General features: G+C 50.0%; 3 protein-coding genes across 4 annotated transcripts in view; all 3 read right to left on the bottom strand.

Moving 5' to 3' along the window:
• Positions 1–6,347: 6,347 nt before the first annotated feature.
• Atp6v1fnb (ATP6V1F neighbor) lies at positions 6,348–8,530 on the bottom strand. The gene is made up of 2 exons (XM_021191906.2): positions 7,848–8,530; positions 6,348–6,478 (listed from the first exon to the last, which is right to left on the bottom strand). The coding sequence occupies exons 1-2, from the start codon at positions 8,269–8,271 to the stop codon at positions 6,369–6,371; spliced, it is 534 nt and encodes a 177-aa protein (XP_021047565.1). The 5' UTR covers positions 8,272–8,530; the 3' UTR covers positions 6,348–6,368.
• A 763-nt stretch (positions 8,531–9,293) lies between these two features.
• Atp6v1f (ATPase H+ transporting V1 subunit F) lies at positions 9,294–12,032 on the bottom strand. The gene is made up of 2 exons (XM_021191134.1): positions 11,825–12,032; positions 9,294–9,739 (listed from the first exon to the last, which is right to left on the bottom strand). The coding sequence occupies exons 1-2, from the start codon at positions 11,980–11,982 to the stop codon at positions 9,538–9,540; spliced, it is 360 nt and encodes a 119-aa protein (XP_021046793.1). The 5' UTR covers positions 11,983–12,032; the 3' UTR covers positions 9,294–9,537.
• A 6,127-nt stretch (positions 12,033–18,159) lies between these two features.
• Flnc (filamin C) overlaps positions 18,160–19,128 on the bottom strand; it is a 29,091-nt gene continuing 28,122 nt past the window's right edge. For both annotated transcript variants that reach the window (XM_021190479.1, XM_021190480.2), the window contains one exon: positions 18,160–19,032. In XM_021190479.1, the coding sequence (XP_021046138.1) occupies positions 18,845–19,032 (188 nt within the window). In that variant the 3' untranslated portion in view covers positions 18,160–18,844. The remainder of the gene's footprint in view (positions 19,033–19,128) is intronic.

The following is a 19,128-nucleotide window of genomic DNA, read 5'->3' as shown; positions in this document are numbered from 1 at the left end:
CACACTGATTGGCTGTAACCTGGAATTGGGAGCTAAACAAAACACTTTTACCTTAAATTGGTCTTTAAAAAAAAAAAAAAGATGTGTGTGTGTGTGTGTCTTTATGTGTGTGTGTTTGCCTGCATACAAATAAGGGCACTGTCAGTGTGCTGGATGCCCACAGAGCTCAGAAGAGGGAGCAGGAGCCTTTGGGATTGGCTTTACAGATGGTTGTGAGCTTCTACGTGCATACTGGGGACCTAACCTGTGTCCTCTGAAAAGTCAGCAGTGCAGGTTACTGCTGGGTCATCTCCACGGAACCTATTAAGTTGCTTTTCTCAGGCCATTTTACCACAGCAACATAAATAAAAGCATGACTATGCCTGTGTAAGACAAATATGCATTAGCGTCATAGATAGAAACACGCACCAAGGTCTCTTGTGTCTGGCTCTGCACTCCACCTTTAGTCCATGAAACCTCTCCCAGAGTGACCCCAGCATCTCGGGAGGCTACTGTACCGCCCTGCTCAGGTGTCAGGGCCCTGCATTATTGAGATCCGAGCTTTTGTTCCCTGTCCCTTCTCCTCAACCTCCCTTGAGGCCCCTGTAGCAGATGCAGATATTAAGGAAAGAGAGAACATCTAACCCGTTCTCTTCCCCCATGGCTCAGGCAACCACTCCTGGGTACCCAGGACTCCCCTGCAGCCCCAAGCAAGCCTTGACCCTGTACCAGCTTCTCTTCCAGCGCCCTGCAGATCTAGGCCAGCTCCAAAATGCCTTACAGCGGGTAAGGTAAGCCATGTGCTGCTTCCAGGGGAGCAGACAGGGGCCTGACTCTAGACTTGATCCCCTCTCCAGGTTCATGAGGGCTGGGGCTGTCCCCCAGGGCTGGAGCTACCTATGACAATGCTGGAGATGGAGGGGAGCCAGCGGGCCCAGGAGAAGGTAGGGGCTGGCACATGGGGGAAGTAGATGCAGAAGGCAGAGTGGATCTCCTCATGTTCTCATCTCCCACCCATCTGCAGCTTCTCTGGGACTTGGAGCTGCTGACCGGGGAAGGACTGGGCCTCTTCTGGCCCCCCTGGGCCGAATACTGCAGCCAAAGGAGCCAGACACAGCATGCACAGAGCCAGTGCAGCCAGTCCTGGGGCAGGAGTGTAGATGGAGACTTTGAGCAGCTGGTGAGTGGCTGAGTAGAGGTTCTGTGTGATGCCGAGAGAGTCTGAAGGGTAGGGAGAGTGGAAGGTGCAAGGGCCTTTAGGACTTAGAGGTTCAAATTTCTGTTTTATCATTTCCTGTGGACGCTCAGCTTCTGATTGTTCAGCTATAAATGTGGGTGGTGGTAGATCCTTCTAGATCTTTCTTCAAAGGCCTTTGGGAGATCCCCTGGACTCACTGGAACAAAAGGGATCCTACCATACCCAACAAATGCCATGTTCTCCTAACCCAAAGACTGAACAGTTAACTAGCTGGTGAAATCAACTGGGGCCATATGCAAGTCTTTCCATGTGGCTCCCCAGAGGGAAGGATGCCACCTGGCAGATCTAAGAGAGCAAAGGCCACTGGTGCCCAGCATAGCCCTGAGCCAGAGATTCAGAGCGGCCTTTGCCATGGGACTTCCCTCAAGCTGGGTCATCCTTTGGAGAGGTGACTGGTCCCAAAGTGGAGCTAAGAACTAGGGATGGCACCTCAGTCCTGTCACTGAGGTCAGCTTAGGGGCTTCTCAGGTTGAGGCTGTCTCAGTAGTAACAATACGGAACAATAAGGAAGAGTTTGGTCAGCCTTGAGGGAGAGGTGTCACAGAGGACACGAATGCCAGGAGGCAGGACCCCTGGGGGCTGGCTCAGAGATTCCTCCCACACCTGGGGACTGTTATCCTGTGGGTCTGGGCTCACTTGATCCTTGCAGAGTTCCAAACTGTGCCCTCCACCCCAGGCTGGGGAAGCCCACAGTGAGAGCCATCAGCTCCTGAAGGGGTGAGTCTTGCTCCCCAGGGACTCTACATTCTCAATGCTGTCCCACAGTGACAGAGAACATTCTTCCCTTCACAGTCCCCTAGTGTCCCTCCTCCTGCCTCCATTTCCCGGGATCCACTGGGTGCAGGGGAGGCTCCCTCGACTCAGAGTTAGGGAGATGAGTGGGGCCAGTCTAGGTTGCAGCTGCTGAACTCCCGCAGGAAGCTGGCTACAGATTCTTCATCGGCCTCAGATCTGGAGGAAGCCAGGAGTGATGGAGACCCAAGGCTGGAGGGCCCCATTATGCCTGCCAAGGCTACACCTGGTACACCAACAGGAGCGGGGCAAGAAGCCAATGGAGTAGGAGTTCCTGGAGCTGGTAAGCCAGACTAGACTGGGAAGTGGGGACACCTTCATCCCAGGTCCTTCTTCATCTCAGTCTTTCATTGGGTGTCAGAGTCAGCTGGGGACGGCAAATAGGTTTTTAAATATAGCTGCATTTATATATTTTTGTTTTGTTTTGTTTTGTTTTGTTTTTGAGGCAGGGTCTTGCTATATAGACCATTTTAACCTGGAACTTGTTGTAGATTCCAGCTTGATCTTGAACTCACGACCCCCCTGCTTCATCCTCACGAGCGCTAGGATTATAGGTGGACCTCCATGCTCAACAGGAGTAGGTCTTGTTGCCAGTTTCCCGATTGGCACTGTGTCCAGTGGGATTCTGAATTGAATTTGGAGCTCAGACAGAAGCAGCGGAAAGCAGCAGCAGTTGATGCCCAAGGATGACGGAAGAGGCTAGCAACCTTAGGTGATCTGTCACCCTTATGCCAGGAACAGGGGCACAGGGACCCTGGAGGACTTGGTCTAGTCTTTGAGATCTCAACCTTGTGAGAGAGTTAAGACTGAAGTAGGCAGATGGGATTTGTGGGACAGATGCCCTGACCTTTCCCCCCCCCCAACCCCTGCCTGTTGTAAAGGGAATCGATTCTCAAATTGTGTTCAACAATACACCTATCAAAGCTTTATACTTCCAGCTGTTTTATTACTTGAATGAAAGAGTGCTAGTTGTCCCTTTTGTGATTGACAGAGTTTTTACAAGTATTATCTCTTGGGAAATGGATACAAATTACACCGGTGGTGGTGGTGGGGTATTACTCTCTAATAAGACCACAGCTCAGCCGGGCGTGGTGGCACATACCTTTAATCCCAGCACTCGGGAGGCAGAAGCAGGCAGATTTCTGAAGTTCGAGGCCAACCTGATCTACAAAGTGAGTTCCAGGACAGCCAGGGCTATACAGAGAAACCCTGTCTCGAAAAAAAACAAAACAAAACAAAACAAAACAAAACAAAACAGACCACAGCTCAGCAGGAAGAAAGGAAGAGGTTGTTTTCCCACCTTTTGACAATGTTTTCTAAAGCCGGAGAATTTTATAAAACTCCTTTGTTTAAAAAAACCCCTTGAAAGCTGCACAGGTTTCCATAGAAAACAAACGCCTGTAGTTACTGTTGTAAATATTCAGCCTGTTTTCCCTGCAAGAGAAGGATGTGGTAGTCTGCAAAGGAGCTCCATTTAGGAACTCTGAAATGCAGACCCTTGAGCCAGTTCTGACGTACAGAGTGCTCCCCTTCACAGCGGCGGGGAGCAGCGAGCAGAGTGCCCCTCTTTCAGATTTCTTTTGTAAATTATGAAGACTTGGCGGTTTTTAAGCCAGGCTCTGGCTTAAATTTTCATCGCGAACTTTTGAGTTTGTTGTCAGAAACAAAGAGCGAAGTAGGATTTTCTTTCATGACAGAGAAAGTAGGGCCCAAACAGTGGGGCTCTTCTGTGGTCCTGAACCTCCATACCCAGATCAACTGTGTGTGTGGGGGTGTTGGTACACCATAGGATCTCGGCAAATGGGCCCTTCTTGTAGTGTTAGTGTTCTTGGGGGAGGAAGAGTGTAGTCTCCTTAGAGAGGTCTCTTCAGGCTAAAAAGTTGGGGTTGGCTGTTGCAGACACAGGTGACACAAGGCATGCAGTACACTGCATACAGCCCAGGTATGCAGCATGTGGCATGCAGCGCGTGGTAAGGCAGCGGGAACGAAGGTGCAGGAATTGTGACAACTGGAAATATAAGCACTACCCAGGCATCCTCATTTTTATTGTTTTGTTTTTTGGGCTTTTTGAGACAGGGTTTCTCTGTGTAGCCTTGGCTATCCTGGAACTCACTCTGTAGACCAGGCTGGCTGTAAACTCACAGAGACCCTCCTGCTTCTGCCTCCTGAGTGCTGGGATTAAAGGCGTGAGCCACCACTGCTCAGCTTCAAGCATTCTCATCCTAGTCTGGGTGTAAGAGGCCAGATGCCAGTAGATGTCGGTCATTGTCTGTTTTTTTCACCCTCAGGTTGCTTACATCCTACCAGCAACAGTAGCTTCAAGGAGCCAGGGAACTCAGAACTTAAGGTGAAAGGGTCTGAGGTCATGGGCAAGGGCCCTCTGGGGGCAGAAGGGGTCTAGTCTACCTGGGAGAAGGCTGCTGGGGTAAGGTGGGGCTATTGGAGGTAAGAGGGGCCAGTGCTGAGACCTTTTAAACAGCATAAAATGGTTAAGCACACTTAGAGATGGGCAAAAGTGGGTGGGTAGAGGTGGTAGTGATATGATATGGAACCCACTTGGGGAAGAGCAGTCTCGGGGCTACCGCACAAACTTTTTGAGCCCAAAATGCTTTTCCTTCCTAGGACCCGGGCAAGATGGAAGAAAGAAGCCAAGAAGAACCAAACATTCTGAGTTCCTGTGGACAGACACTCAGAAGCACACAGGAGGGAAAGCTGGGCCAGGAAGGCCCAGAACCCTCTGACCTGGCTTCCCAGGGCTTGTCAGATCTCCAAGATCCCTCCAAGGGGCTGGGCTCCGGCCTCAGTCAGGAGAGGGCAGAACCTCAGACACCGCTGACTCCTCAGGGTCACCCAGAGAGGCCACCACAGGGTCAGCGTGGCCAGTCATCTCAGGGTTATAAAGGAGAGTCAATACAGGGACAAGACAAAGGAGTTCCTCAGAGTCAAAGTGAAAGGAAGCAGGCTCAAGAGGGCCAGGAATTTAAAACCCCTCCGTTGCAGGAAAGCAATAAGTCAAAAGTCTGGGGGGAAGTTCAGGGAGGAGCCACAGTATGGCGCCAGGAAGAGGACAAGCCTCAGGGTCATTCCAGTGACTTCTGCAAGTCCCCAGAAAAGCCCATCCCTCAGCATGTGGAAAAGGGGATAGCAGGACCCCAGGGTGGTAGCACCCAGGTGACACAGGCAGCAGCCACCCAGGAAGGGGCGTGGGCTCCTCCCACCCCGCCACAGCTCCAAGGCCCAGAAGGCGGGATACTTGTCTCTGAGGCGCAAGAACAACAGACAAGGCTTCCCAGTGATCTCAGGGAGCAGAGAGTCACTAGGGCCGCCAAACCCTCCAAGGCCGCGTGGCCCGCGCCCTGCAGCAGGAAGGAGGCACTGGCCAGCGCAGGGCAGGAGGTTCTGCAGCGACTGCTAGAGCTGAACCGAGCGGCCAGGCAGCGGCGGCGTAGGGACCGCGAGCAGCAGCGGCTCCGGGTGAGTCCCAGGGCCCGGCCTGCTTGTAGTGGTCGTGGAGGGGATCGGAGGGTTGCCCAGGCGGAGCCGTGCTGACTGCCACCTCCCCAGGTCCTGGAACGACTCCGCATCCTTGTGAACCACCATCGCCGGGTTTATCCGCTGGGGCTCCCTCCCAGCGTAGCTCAGAAGGCACCACAGGCAAGAGCCTGGGGAGAGGGGGCGTGGCCACCGCGGCTGTGTCCCCCCCCCATCCCCACCCCCCAAGGGATGTGGAGGACCGGGATGTGGAGGACCGCAGCCAGCCGCTTCTGGAGGGGCTCAGCGAGAGGGGCGGGTGCTGGCCCCCTCTTGGCCACACTCACCCGCTCAAAGCTCTTGCCACCTAGGGGGACGTAGCGGGAAGGCAACGCATCTTGCGGGAACTGCTGGAACAAGTCCATCGAGGCAGGACTTTGCAGCTGCGGGCACTTGGGGCCAGGTAAGGGGCAGGCAGGGAATGGTAGTTGCCCCTTTACCCTGACACTTGATTGACAATCCACCGTCTTTCCAGGAACACCCAGAACTTCCAGGAGCTACTGTCTCCTGGCACTGAGGAGCCTACTCCTGGAGAATAGCTTCCACCCTACCCAGCTTGCCCCTTCCCTTGCTGGGTCCCCCTGGAGATATGGAGCTGATGATTAAGGAAAAGGCTAAATGGTTACCCTACTAGGTGTGAGATAGTTTTAGAAAAGTCCAGAGGGAACCATTAAGGCCAGGGAGAAAACACACACACACACACACACACACACACACACACACACACACACACACACACAGCAATGAGGCTCCACCAGAAATCCTCTTATTTCTTCTTTTGGTTTCCAAGTCACTGCCAGGCCCAAGCTCAGAGGGCCAGATCTCGCGGGTCCAGGAGTGCAAAGGCACCATTCTTACGGAAGAACGACTCAATTCGGCACATCTTGCAGGAGACCAATTCTTGCTTTGTTGCAGGGCCTGGGGAAAGATGTCAGATACTAGGAATGGGTTTCTGAGGAGGGAGGTCTTAGAGCACAGGAGTTTCCCACATAGTCCTAGTACTCTACCCATGTCGTATCTACCTTGCATAAGTAAATAAAAAGGATTTCTGAGAAGTGAGGACTACAGGAAAATACGTTTGGGTGCTAGATAACTGGACTCAGCTGTCTGCCATGATCATCAGGTTCTCAGATGTTGCACTAGGGCCTTTTTTTGGCATCTAGATGATGGACCACTGCACTCTCTCTTTAGGACCAACAGGTCAGAGAGTGCCTCTAAGCTATGTTTGTCACAGGGACAAACTCTGGAGACATGGGACTTTCCTTCTACCTCCACCTCACTTCTGGGGCTTCCTCTTTCTTCTGTTGGGAAGCCGGGTCCCTTATTTTCATCTCAGAGCCTTATTTTCATCTCAGAGGAAAATGAGGGCACTGTGTTGCTCCCCACCACCCACTTTTTCTGCACATGCTCAGGCAGTGGGGCACACTCCCTAGAACTTCCTGACCGGTAGGTTAGTGAGTGAATGGATACTCCAGAACCTTCATTGACCCAATGGCACATACAGCCTTGTTATTTTCCCCACACTTTTGAAAAGCCACCGGGCCTCTCTGGCTCTCTGTCCTGGCTGACGACCTCCCTTCAGTCTCACAGAAAAAAAACAGGTACTCACCTTCCCTCTGATGCCACCCCTATGTGCTGGCCCACCTCCCTTCTCCCTTCAGGTAAAATTCCATTCTTGGCTCTGACCTAACTCCAGAAGGCAGTGCTGCCCCACACAGCTGCCTCAGTGACATCCTGAACCTACTATGGCCACCACGGACCTGTCTTCAAACACCAACTGCCCTGTCCTCTTCTAATCTCACGAGCAACTACAACAGAATCTGTGGGTCACCCTTGCTTGCCCTCTCTGTCTTATTTAAACCGGCAAGAAGCCCCATGGAGCAGTGTCTAAAACATCCCTGATTTCAGTTCTAATCCTAATCACGTCTTTTCAAGACAACACAGATGCTTAATTCACCTGCCCAGGAGTCTCAATCTCTCAAATCCAGCATCACTCACTTGTTTAAATCCTCACTAGCTTCCCCTCAAATTAGGACAGAACCCTTCCCCATATCTTTTAGCCCTCAGCCTTAAACACCCGAGCCTGAGATAGGTCTATGCTAACGATCCGGCTGAAGCACATGCCCGCCTCCCTACCCACCACCGTTCCTTCATTTCACAGAGCTTGTCTCTATTACATCTATCTCCTTGCCCACGATCTGGCCTTTCCCCAGAATGTTTTCTCTCCAGCACATGGCAGGAGCTCCCTGTTTGGGAGGGGACTCATTTATGGGAGGTGGGAGCTCACCCAGCTGCCAGCCATATGTGAAGTTGGTGGTGATGGGGAACAGGTAGCGCGTCTCTGGCAGATCCAGTTTTCGGGTGTTGAGATACTGGTAGCGCCCCTGAAAGTCGTGGGAGATGCCTTCATACAGCAGGGCTTTTGTGTTAGGCGCAACTGGGTACATATCTGACAGAAAAAGAGGCTCTGGGGCAGGGCTGGGGGCTTTAGACAGGGTTGTTTTGGAGGCTGGTGGTGGTGGTGTGACTGAGGACTTAGGCAACAGGGTAGGCAGTTTGGGGGGCAGACGGGACGCAGCCTTAGCCTTCTGCTTGGCCTTCACCAGAGTCCCATATTTGCGCTGCCATTCATAGCGCAACATCATCTCTTTGAGATATTCCTCCTTCCAGAAGTTTTGCCGCAGGGTATCCATGTTGAGCTGCCTCGACATGGTGGCAAAGGAATGAGCAGTGTCGGGGTAGCTATGGCTGAGCACAGCAAGTGGACAGAGGGTGGCTGCCCTGGGATGGTCACCTAGCAACCAAGCCTCGCCTCACACAGGGCCAGTGTGGTGCTTTGAATATTCTTGGCCCAGGGAGTGGCACTATTAGGAGATGTGGCCTTGTGGGGTAGGTGGTGTGTCACTGTAGGGGTAGGCTTTATGACTTTCCTCCTAGCCACGGAGGAGACAATCTGCTCCAGGCTTCCTTTGGATGAAGAGGTAGAACTCTGTTTCTCTTGTGCCATGGCTGCCTGGATGCTGCCATGCTCCCACCTTGATGATGATGGATGATAATGAATCTCTGTACCTGTAAGCCAGCCCTAATTAAATGTTATCCTTGTAAGACTTGTCTTGGTCATGGTGTCTCCTCATAGCAATGGAACCCTAACTAAGAAAGCCAGGATTCTGTCTGCCATTGCCCTTGGCAGAGTCCCAGGTTACCCCTTTCTGGGACAGCCTAGAAAGGCTCACTAACTAAACATCTGATTCCCAAACCTGTAGGCCCCAAGCTTTATGCAGAGCAGGGGTTCTCAACCTTCTTAATTCTGTGACCCTTTAATGCATTTCCTTATGATGTGGTGACCCCCAACCATAATATTGTTGCTACTTTATGACTGTAATTTTCCTACTCACCAATTGTAAAGATCTGTGGTCTCTGTTGGTCTTGGGGACCCCTGTGGTTTTGAGAGCCAAGGTTGAGAACACTCATCTAGAATGACAATGGCAATCCTAGGCAATTGCTTCTGTCCCTTGGGCAGGGCCCCTCCCAGCACCGTGAAGACACGAGGTGAAGCAGCAAAGGTAGAAAGACTGGGCTCAAACTCTGCCCTCCATCACTGAAGGCAGTCTCTGATCCAGGTGACCAGTCTTTGAATTATTCCCCCACCAATGCTTCTTCACCTTGCTTTTCCATATTTGCAAGTCTAATGTTCCCCAATGCTGCAACCTTTATGTATCCATACCAGCACCCATTTGGAGAGAATATACCTTTAATATCAACAACGATACTATTAATAGCACAGGGAGGAGGCAATGGAGAAATGGTTGGGCTTTCTTTCCCTACCCAGCCTAGACCTGAACAACCGAACCCCAACAGCTTACGAGCCACTCAGTGAAGAGGAAGGGAGGGGCTGGAAAACAAGGCTTGAACTTAAATAGAGCATGGCAAACCAGGAGAGGCCTGGTTGTGAGAGGAGGGTTGAGGGCAGAGCAGCCCTAGCGTAGGTCTTCAGCGGTGAACATGCCCTTGGCCCTGCGCAGGATGGAGTCTTTGGCTGCATCATAGGGATGCTCCTTGGACGGGATCTCCAGGACAGCTGGAATGGACCTCTGGTGGGCATCCAGGGCGTGCCGAACCATCTCTGCGATGTACTGGTTGATGAGAATGATGCCAATGTCATCCCTGTTTAGAAACTGCCTGTTGGGAGAGAAGAGGAAATGACAGCGGCCAGAGGCATAAGGCCTTCAGCCTTCTCTTTCCTTGGATGAAGCAACTACACTTAGAAGCTCAGAGCCACACTGATCAGGGTTGGAGTCCACACATCTGCTCGTGGAGGTAACTGGTAATGAAGACCAGGGTGCAAGTCAGTGTGTTCTTTAAGCTGCCTCTGTGGAGGAGAGGCAGAGGGGAGAGAAATATGTATGAGCCCCTTTGTATCTGCATAAAAGTCAAGAAACACAAGAACCTTATTAACAAAACAAACTACCACCCACCACCACAAGAAAAGAAAAGAGAAGAGAAGAGAAGAGAAGAGAAGAGAAGAGAAGAGAAGAGAAAAGAAAAGAAAAGAAAAGAAAAGAAAAGAAAAGAAAAGAAAAGAAAAGAAAAGAAAAGAAAAAGACTGGGTGGTAGTGGAGTTCAAGGCCAGCCTGGTCTGCATAGCTAATTCCAGGACAGCAGGGCTACATAAACCCTGTCTTACATAAACAAAACAAAACAAAATTTTCTTATTATTGATAGAGGTTGAAAGGGAGACAAGTTGCAAGGATGGAGTGGCAGAGTGATTCCTTACTGTATACCTTTGAGATAGGGTAAATGAGACCACTGGACGCCTCAAGATCTACACTGATTAGGGCAGGGGATGGGCCAGGAGGACATCTGCTATAAGCCAAAGGCAAGGTGGAAAGAGGAAACTCAGCAATGAAGGAGTCACCATTTCCAGATAGAGACTCATTCTGGCCTTCCTCTCATGCGATCTCCTCCACACACAGACACGCACACCATTCAGCCATGCATTTACTCATTCAAAGTCATTTACTGGGCACCTACTTTGTGCCGAACATGGAGTAGATTTGGCTTGGTGATTTCAGGACCCCTTCCTGTTGCAAACATGGTAAATCCCTGGAGGTAAGATCTGTCCTCCAGTGACAATGGAGGTCACTTTACTGGTATGCTTAGAGATCAGTCTCCCAGGTCGGAGCCTGCCACACTGCAGGCTGCGGGAACCAGTCCCAGCCAGCATCCCCAGACTGGGCTATTTAGGGCAAACAGGTGAGGGCAGTTTATTCCTGAGATTTGGCATAGTAGTTCTAGAAAAGGAACGAGGAAAAAAATAGAGAGCTGGCACCCTCAATTCTAGTCAACAGGGCTTAAAAGGAATGCCTGCACCCAGTTTTTAAAACGATGACCCAGGGCATGATGTAAAGATTTGAAGTGCAAAGTTGCTGGGGAAGGCCATACTTCCCAAAGGTTTTGTTCATTGTGCCCAAGACAAATGGAAGTCTATAGGGAGCTGAATAAACAGAGTAGGTGGTAACTTAGGAAGACACAGGTAAAGCTGCTGGCTATGCAAGCCCGGTCACTTGAATTCAATCCTCAACGCCCATGGAAAGAAAACTGACTCCAAGTTGTCTTCTGACCTCCATGTGCGCACACCTACCCACGGACATACACAAACGCCGTAATGAAAGAGTTGACCTGGGTTCTGCCTCCTATGGCTAAGGTGTCTCTGGGCCTGTACCCTAACCTATTCGTCCTTTATCTTTCTCACTAGTAAGTGGGAATAACCACTACCTTACAGGACAATTGTGAGCCTCTAAGATAAATGAAGCGTGTACACACAAACACACACACGCGCGCGCGCCCACTGTTCCAAGCCTACATTGGAGGTGGTTTGTTTAGGATACACAGTCGAAAAGACTAAGGTTCAGAGAATACGCTACCTGCCAGAGTCAGGGACCCCGGAAGAGGGCTGAACATGCAGGTCAGCACAGGCTCCAGGCGTCCAATTACAGCAGGGGCAGACCACAAGCTCCCCTCCCCTCCCCTCCTAAACTGACAAACAGTCATGTGATGGGGAGTTCGTGGACCTGCGGTAGTCCGGACCCCACTGAGTCCCAAAAGGGAACTTAGATGGCGGAGGCCCCTGCTCCGGGTGGACAGACGACTTCCGGAACTATCCCGGTCCTCATCACCACCTGACACCCAGGTTATCAGGCCACCAATTCTCCCCGTGCTTGTAGCAAGCGGAAGGACCCATTTAGGCCTCACAGGCTACCGTACCTGAAAGTATCTTCGATCTCATTGATGGTGGTATCCTTCTCCACTACCAGGAAATTAGGGTGGCGGTTCTTGTTTAGCTCCCCTATGCCGCCCAACAGGAAACCAGTCACCGTGTCCTCGTCTCCAATCACCGCGATTAGCTTTCCCCTGCCCGCCATCCTGTCGGCCAGGCAGAGCGCTCCCCAGACACCTGCGATGCCCCGCCCCCGCAGAGACCCCGCCCTTCAGTCATGCGCAGGTCCCCGCCTCCCGGGCATGCGCATTAGCAGGAACGCCGCTCAATCTGCGTACTCCTGCGTCATAGAGGCCGGAACCACAGAACTACGTCTCCCAGAAGCCTGAGCGTCATAGGCCTCTCGCTGGCATTCTGTCCTTAATTTCTTCCTTCTTGGAAGACACGCCTTTTGAACCTAGTGTTATTAGAGACCGAGTCTTTAGGGAATATACTCTTTTTTTTTTCTGTGTACGTTATTTTGGTTTTGGCTTTTTTTGAGACAGATGGTTACCTATCTCAGGCCGGACTTGAACTTGCAGTGTAGGAAAGGACGGATCCTATTGCTTCTATTTTCTGAATGCTGGTATTACAGGCCTGCGCCACTACACAAAACAGAACAGTGTGTACTTAATTTGTTTGATTTTTTTTTTTTTTAATTCTTTTTGTTGTTACATTTGTGATTTTGGAGGCGGGTGTAGTAGTGCCGCAGTGGAGCGGGCCACAAGTTTGTGAGGTCATAGTACACCCTATGAGAGTCACCTTGGGGTTCATCTGGTCAACCCAGTGCTTTTTTTTTTTTTTTTTTTTTCTTTTCTTTTCTTTTTAAAGATAGGTCTCAGGGCTAGAGAGATGGCTCAGTGGTTAAGAGCACTGACTGCTCTTCCAGAGGTCCTGAGGTCAATTCCCAGCACCCACATGGTGGCTCACAACCATCTGTAATGGGATCTGATGCTCTCTTATGGTGTGTCTGAAGACAGTGTCAGTGTACCCAAATATATGAAATAAATAATATATATGTATAATATATATATATATATATATATATATATATATATATATATATATATACACACACACATATATGTATGTATATATATCTCACTATTTGCCTCCCAACTATTAGGATTTAACTGCCATCAGGTCAAACCACCTACCCCCTTTTTTGGTTTTATTTGGTAGTTTGTTTTTTGAAACCTGTTATATGTAGCCTTTTCTGGCCTGGAACTCAGAATGTAGACTAGGTTGGCCTTGAACTTGCAGCGAGTGGTCCTATTGTGTCATCCTCCTGAATGCTGGGATTATAGGAATGCACCACTATTTCATGTTCCTTCATTTGTTTCAACTCTTGCCTTAGTCTGGGATTATAGACATAGGCTACCACAACTGTCCAAGAACAGATATTTCCTAGCTGGAAGGTCAAGTTCTGAATCTGTATGATGTACACATGCATGCTAAGTATGACATGACTAATAGTTACTGAATATGTATTAAATTACCAAAGAAATGGGCAAATGAATGATGACACTTGTAGTGCTGTAGTGACCAAGGAAGGTCTCATGTTATTTGCTAAATTTAGAGAATTGCATAGAAACAACCCTAGCATTTAGGAGGTCTGAAGCAAGAGGATTGGCACAAGCTCAAGGCCAGCTTGAAATATTGTCTTAGGGGTGAGAGGGGCACCAGCACATGTGAAGAGGCACTATGACCAGAGCAATTCTGATAAAAGTTACATTTAATTGGGGCTGGCTTACAGGTTCAGAGGTTCAGTCCATTATCATGGCAGGAAGCTTGGCAGCTTGCAAGCAGACATGGTGCTGGAGCCAAGAGTTCTACATCTCAATCCAAAGGCAGCCAGAAGGAGGCTGTCTTCCGCGGGCAGCCAGAATGAGAGACTTGATCACATGGGCCAGACATGAGCATATATATGAGACTTCAAAGCCCCACCTCCACAGTGACACCCTTCCTCTAATAAGATTACACACCTCCTCCAGTAAGGCCACACCTTCTAATAGTGCTATTTACCATGGGCCAAACATATTCAGACCACCACAACTATATGTTAAGATTGTCCTGGAGCTAGCATGATGACCCAGTGAGTTATGGCACTTGCCACCCAGCTGATGACCTGAGTGAACTCTCTAGAACCTACACAGTGGAAGGAGAGCGAAGCAAGTTCTGTGAGTTGTTCTCTGATCTCTCTACATGTGTTTTACACACGCACAAACACATGCAGAGGCACCCTAAACAACTAAATAAATGCAAACAATTGTTTTTTAAAAAACCCATCTCCAGAAAAAAAATTACAAAACAAAACAGGCTGCAGTGGCACTCAGGAAGCAGAGGCAGGTGGATCTCTGAGTTTAAAGCCAACCTGGTCTACAGAGCTAGTTCCAGCATAGCCGGGGCTACACAGAGAGACCCTTTCTCCAAACACACACACATACACACGTACACACCACCACTACCACCACCAAAAACAACAACCAAGCAAACAAAATTAAAGAATCTAGATGTTTTCCTGAGGACTAAAGGGTCCTCATCAGCAGGCTCATACGTTAGAGCCATTCTGGAACCGAGTGTGTGCAAAGGCACTGCCGAAGGAGGGAGTCAAACAGAAGTGCTGGCTGGAATGCAGGTCTGATGATAGGGAAAGTGGACTAGATGGAGGTGAGAGATTATTAGAGCCAGAGTTCATAAAACTGGTTCTGAGGTTGCATGTGTTTAAGCACCAAGCAAGGAAACCTGTCTTCTAGTCGAGGTACCTGTTGGAATAAGAGTAACAGTTCTGCCCACCTTTAATCCCAGCACTCAGAAGGCAAAGGCAAGGGCAACTCTACAAGTTCAAGGCCAGCCTGCTCTATCGAGCTAGTTCCAGGACAGCCAGGGTTACACAGAGAAATCCTGTCTTGGGAAAACAAAACAAAACAAACAAAAACAAAACAAAACAAGAAGTAACATTCCTGAGAGTATGAATTCTGAAATGAGTAGGTTGGAGGGGAAAGGGCCATTTGTTTTTCCAACAAAGACAGACAGAGAGTCAGCAATGGGAGGGAGGAGAACCTTGGGTGTGGTGTGCTTGACATAGCCCACATGCTCTAGCCTGGGCTTGTGTGTATGTCTGGCAGTCAATTTGGATTGTGAACGTGATTGAATTGAAAAGAAATCCTGGTCCTAGGGGACTCATGAGACATACCTCGGGTCTCCCAACAAACACAGTAAGTATGCTTGGTCCCATCACATAGGATGGGGCCCAAGACTGAGTAAAAAGGCTAAATATGTCCAATGTGATCTGAGTGTCTTCTGAGCTGCCCAGATGTATTTTCTGTGTCCTGACCCTCCCAGCTTCCTGTAAGCAGCCTTGCGCTCCCACCAACCTAATCAAAGGTTCTTGTTGCTGTATCTTTCCTCCATGATAGCCTGTAACCTCAAACTGTGAGCCAGAAGAAACCCTTCATGACTTCAGGTTCTTCCTGTCAGGTATTTCGTCACTGACATGGCCTGATTGGCCTGGGATTTGGGGTACACTTGGGTCTCACTCTCCGTTTTACTGTTTCAAGGTTTCATTTTAGACTTAGCACTAAGTTCTCAGGGCTGGGCCACAGGACTCTTAAAGGGTTGAGGAGAGGCCCACAGTTGCTCAGCACCCACTGCCCTGCCATGGTTGGGTGAGGGCAGCTGAGCCCACTAACTATGAGTAAGGACTTCAAGTCACAGGGAAGGGCAGCAAACCAGCTCCATCGAGGAGAGATGGGTAGAGAGTAGGGCGAGTATCCTGGTATAGATGTCCTCGATGATCACACGTGGTCAGATGCTTAAGAGAACAAATCCACCGCTAATAGGCTGGATGAGCTTTTAGGAGCTGAAGCCTGCCAAATACATCTCTGCTCTTCGTTCAACCACCATTTGTCACATGGGACCATGATGATGAGCTAGGGATGAAGGATTGATAGAACATGAGTTCTGCCCTCAAGAGCGCCCTGCAGGGATAAGGGGAGAGTGAGAAATCCCAGTGGGAAGAGCAGAGATGCCATAAAGGGAGTTTTCCAGAGGGACCTTGAGGGATAGAGGAAAGGGAAGTACTTCCTGTCACCTAGAGTGTGACAGGGGCAGGAGACACAGTTCTATATTTACTGTCACCTGTAGCAGTCTGAGAGATTCTTTTCTGAAACCTTTTTTAGGTAAAGCTGAGACTTTTGTTGTTGTTGTTGTTTTGTTTTCTGAGACAGGGTTTCTCTGTTTAGCCCTGGCTGTCCTGGAACTCACTTTGTAGACCAGGCTGGCCTCGAACTCAGAAATCTGAGTGCTGGGATTAAAGGCATGTGCCACCATGCCCGGCTGGGTTCATCTGTATTAGAGATTAATATAGGTTTAGCAAGGTGGTTGGTTACCAGAGAGGTGCTTGGGGGAAAGAATTAGACACATTCCAGCATGGGTGTGGGCTTCTCGAGAGAGAATGAAGTGTCTCAAGCATTGCCATAGCATTATTTTGGGGCCTTCTGTAGTCACATCTCAAAGGGTTACTAAGGAGCTTAAATGAAGTCATAGGGTGGTTCTCCATGTGCCCTGAAAACCGACTCTACAGCTGATAAGTAAAATCCTAAATCTCAGGGGGTGCTAATGACATCACCTTGTTTTTATGGTCAACATTGGTTTAGTCTTCATTACTATTTTAACGTTTTTGCTTGAAATATCTCTACATAAAAGGAGTACTGTCTCTATATTGGCGATCCTCACAGAAAATGTTAGTTCTGCTGGAATCCTTGGCTCTCAGATTTCAGCCAGACTCTAAGGGTAAGGAGGCTTTCCCATTCTCTCCTGTGTCCCATGAGTCTCTCTATCCAGTCTTATTCTTGGGACAGGAAGGGAAAGAGGAAACCTGAAGAGAGCATGAGGAAGCAGACAAGGGACTGAATGAAGTTTGAGGTCTGGGGTCACATTGTCTCAGGTCTCATTGGCACCACTCTACAGTGCCGGGGGTGGATGGGTCTATAGTTAGCAGATCTATTGAGTGAAGGGAGTTTTGCACTTAGCTTTGTGACTTGTTCGCAGATCATCCATGCCTGTATCAGAGCTCTCGGGGTGAGGCGGGGCTTAGACTGACTGTGTCGGCCATGCGTACCTGGCCACAGGTCAGTGTGATAACCACAGGCAGAAGTGTGCCCCAGGGAAGTGTGGGAGTTGGTGGTTGGGAACTCAGGAAAGGTCAGAGAGGTTTAGGAAACTTTCCCGTTGGCCAGAAAGGGGAACATTGGAAGGCAAAGGTGTCCCAAGCAGAGGCCAGAACTGCAGCCTCGGTTCCCAGAAAACCACAGAGGGTGTTGAGGCAGAGAGTGTCAACTGGGATTGGGTACATTGGCCAATCACATGTGGGGAAATAGGTATCTGAATTCAGGGGAGTGTGGAGAAAACCAGCTACTGCAAGGGAACTGGAGCCACAAGGGGCCTGGTTCTAAACCAGAGGGACACGAGGCCATTAATGGGACCCTTTCTAGCTGCATGGAGCACGGAGGGCAGGTCAGAGCCAGGAGATTTATTTATCAGCTGTGGAGCTCAGAAGCTGCTGTGAAGTCCAGGAGACCTGAGCCAGGCCAAGATTTGAAACGAGGGGGTAGTTGGCCCAGGTCTGTTAGAGGGTCTGGAGTGAGGTCCAGGATTCTCCTTTAGTTTCTGGTAAAGAACACTACTGCCTATGTCAGAGGTCACAGTGTGTGTGTGTGTGTGTGTGTGTGTGTGTGTGTGTGTGTGTGTGTGTGTTTTGAGAAAGAATCTCTCTATATAGCTCTGGCTGTCCTAGAACTCACTTTGTAGACAAGGTTGACGTCAAACTCAGAAAGATCATCACCACCCGGCCTTGTGATCAGTTCCAAGAACCTAATAAGAACATCCACATCCTTCAGGCTGGGCTGGATGTAAGTGGCCTTCCAGCCACCCATAACAGTGTCTGCTTCCATTTGCCATCTACCAGCCTTCTCGCTAGTGGAAGACTTCCTTGGGTCCTCTGTTAGCCAGTGTCCCAGAACTCCTGTCCTCCCCAGTCCCTTGCCCTCAGCCCTGGGTCAAATCATCTCACCTCTGTGTGGTTCTCTACTCTGGGTCAGGAGGCAACAATGCACACACACACACACACACACACACACACACACACACACACACACTATTCTCTCTCTGTTTCTGTCTCTTTCACACATATATACACACCATTCTCTCTTTGTCTCGTCTCTCTGTCCCTCTCTGCCTCTCTCTCTCCTCTCTCTCTCTCTCTCTCTCTCTCTCTCTCTCTCTCTCACACACACACACACACACACACACACACACACACACACACACACAGAGGACAGCTAAGCCTTCGCAACAGCTATTGCTTTATTTGGTGTTTTCCACATGTGCAAAAGTTCCCCAGAGAGCTGGGCCCCACAATGTGTAAAAAAGACCCCCAGTGGGGCAGAGCTGTGTAACCATAAAAAAAAAAAAAAATAGTAAGAGAAATCAGTTCCCCAGGAGGCCTGGCGTGGGCAGAGCATGTCACTCAGGGCCAGTTCACAGGCCAAGTGCTGCTTGCTCTAGTTCTGCCGTCTTCCATTGTTCTTTCTTTTCCAAGTTCTTTACTCTAGGGTTGTGGCCACCAGACAGGCCTGACAGAGTCCTCAGGTACGGCAGTTTGTGAGGGCGACTTCTCTCTCACACACAGATGCCTCAACTCAGTGCTTGCCCACTGGCATCAGCCCTACTATGATCCCCAAGGCTCCCTCCAAACCCTGTTTAACCCCTTATTTCACAGTCTCTGCCCTGAGCCTCACCCCGGTCTGCCCTTGGGCCACATTTGAGGGACACTGATCCAAGACAGATAAAGGCCCCCCACCTCTCAAGTGACACAGGGGGGTGGGAGGTTGTACAACCCACATCACACCTAAGGCAGGTGTTTTAGTGTCTGATTCTGTGAGTGTGCAGAGGGGTGTGGCACATCTGTGTGGATATGAGTTTGGTAGGAAGTGGGGGCCTGGTTTGGGGGGCGGCGCTTCTGAGATTCAGGGCACATTGACCTTGAAGGGGCTCCCAGGGACACTTTCGTCACCCCACTTGACAATGAGGATATAGTCTCCCTTCTCCTTGACAGTGTAGGTGACGTTGTAGACACGGTTTCCCATGTGCTTCACATATACCTCTTCACAGGGGGTCTTGGGCCCATGCACGCCCACCATCATCATGTTGGTGCCTGGAGAGAGAGGCAGAGAGGAGTGACTCACACCAGGGCCACAAGCAGCCCACACCCCATCCCTGGACAGCGTTCTTCCCCTCCCCCTCCCCCTCC

This window comes from Mus pahari, chromosome 2, assembly GCF_900095145.1.
Source record: "Mus pahari chromosome 2, PAHARI_EIJ_v1.1, whole genome shotgun sequence".
Classification (NCBI taxonomy): domain Eukaryota; kingdom Metazoa; phylum Chordata; class Mammalia; order Rodentia; family Muridae; genus Mus; species Mus pahari.
The sequence above is the reverse complement of the archived record's forward strand: the minus strand, read 5'-3'. Positions and strand labels throughout refer to the sequence as shown.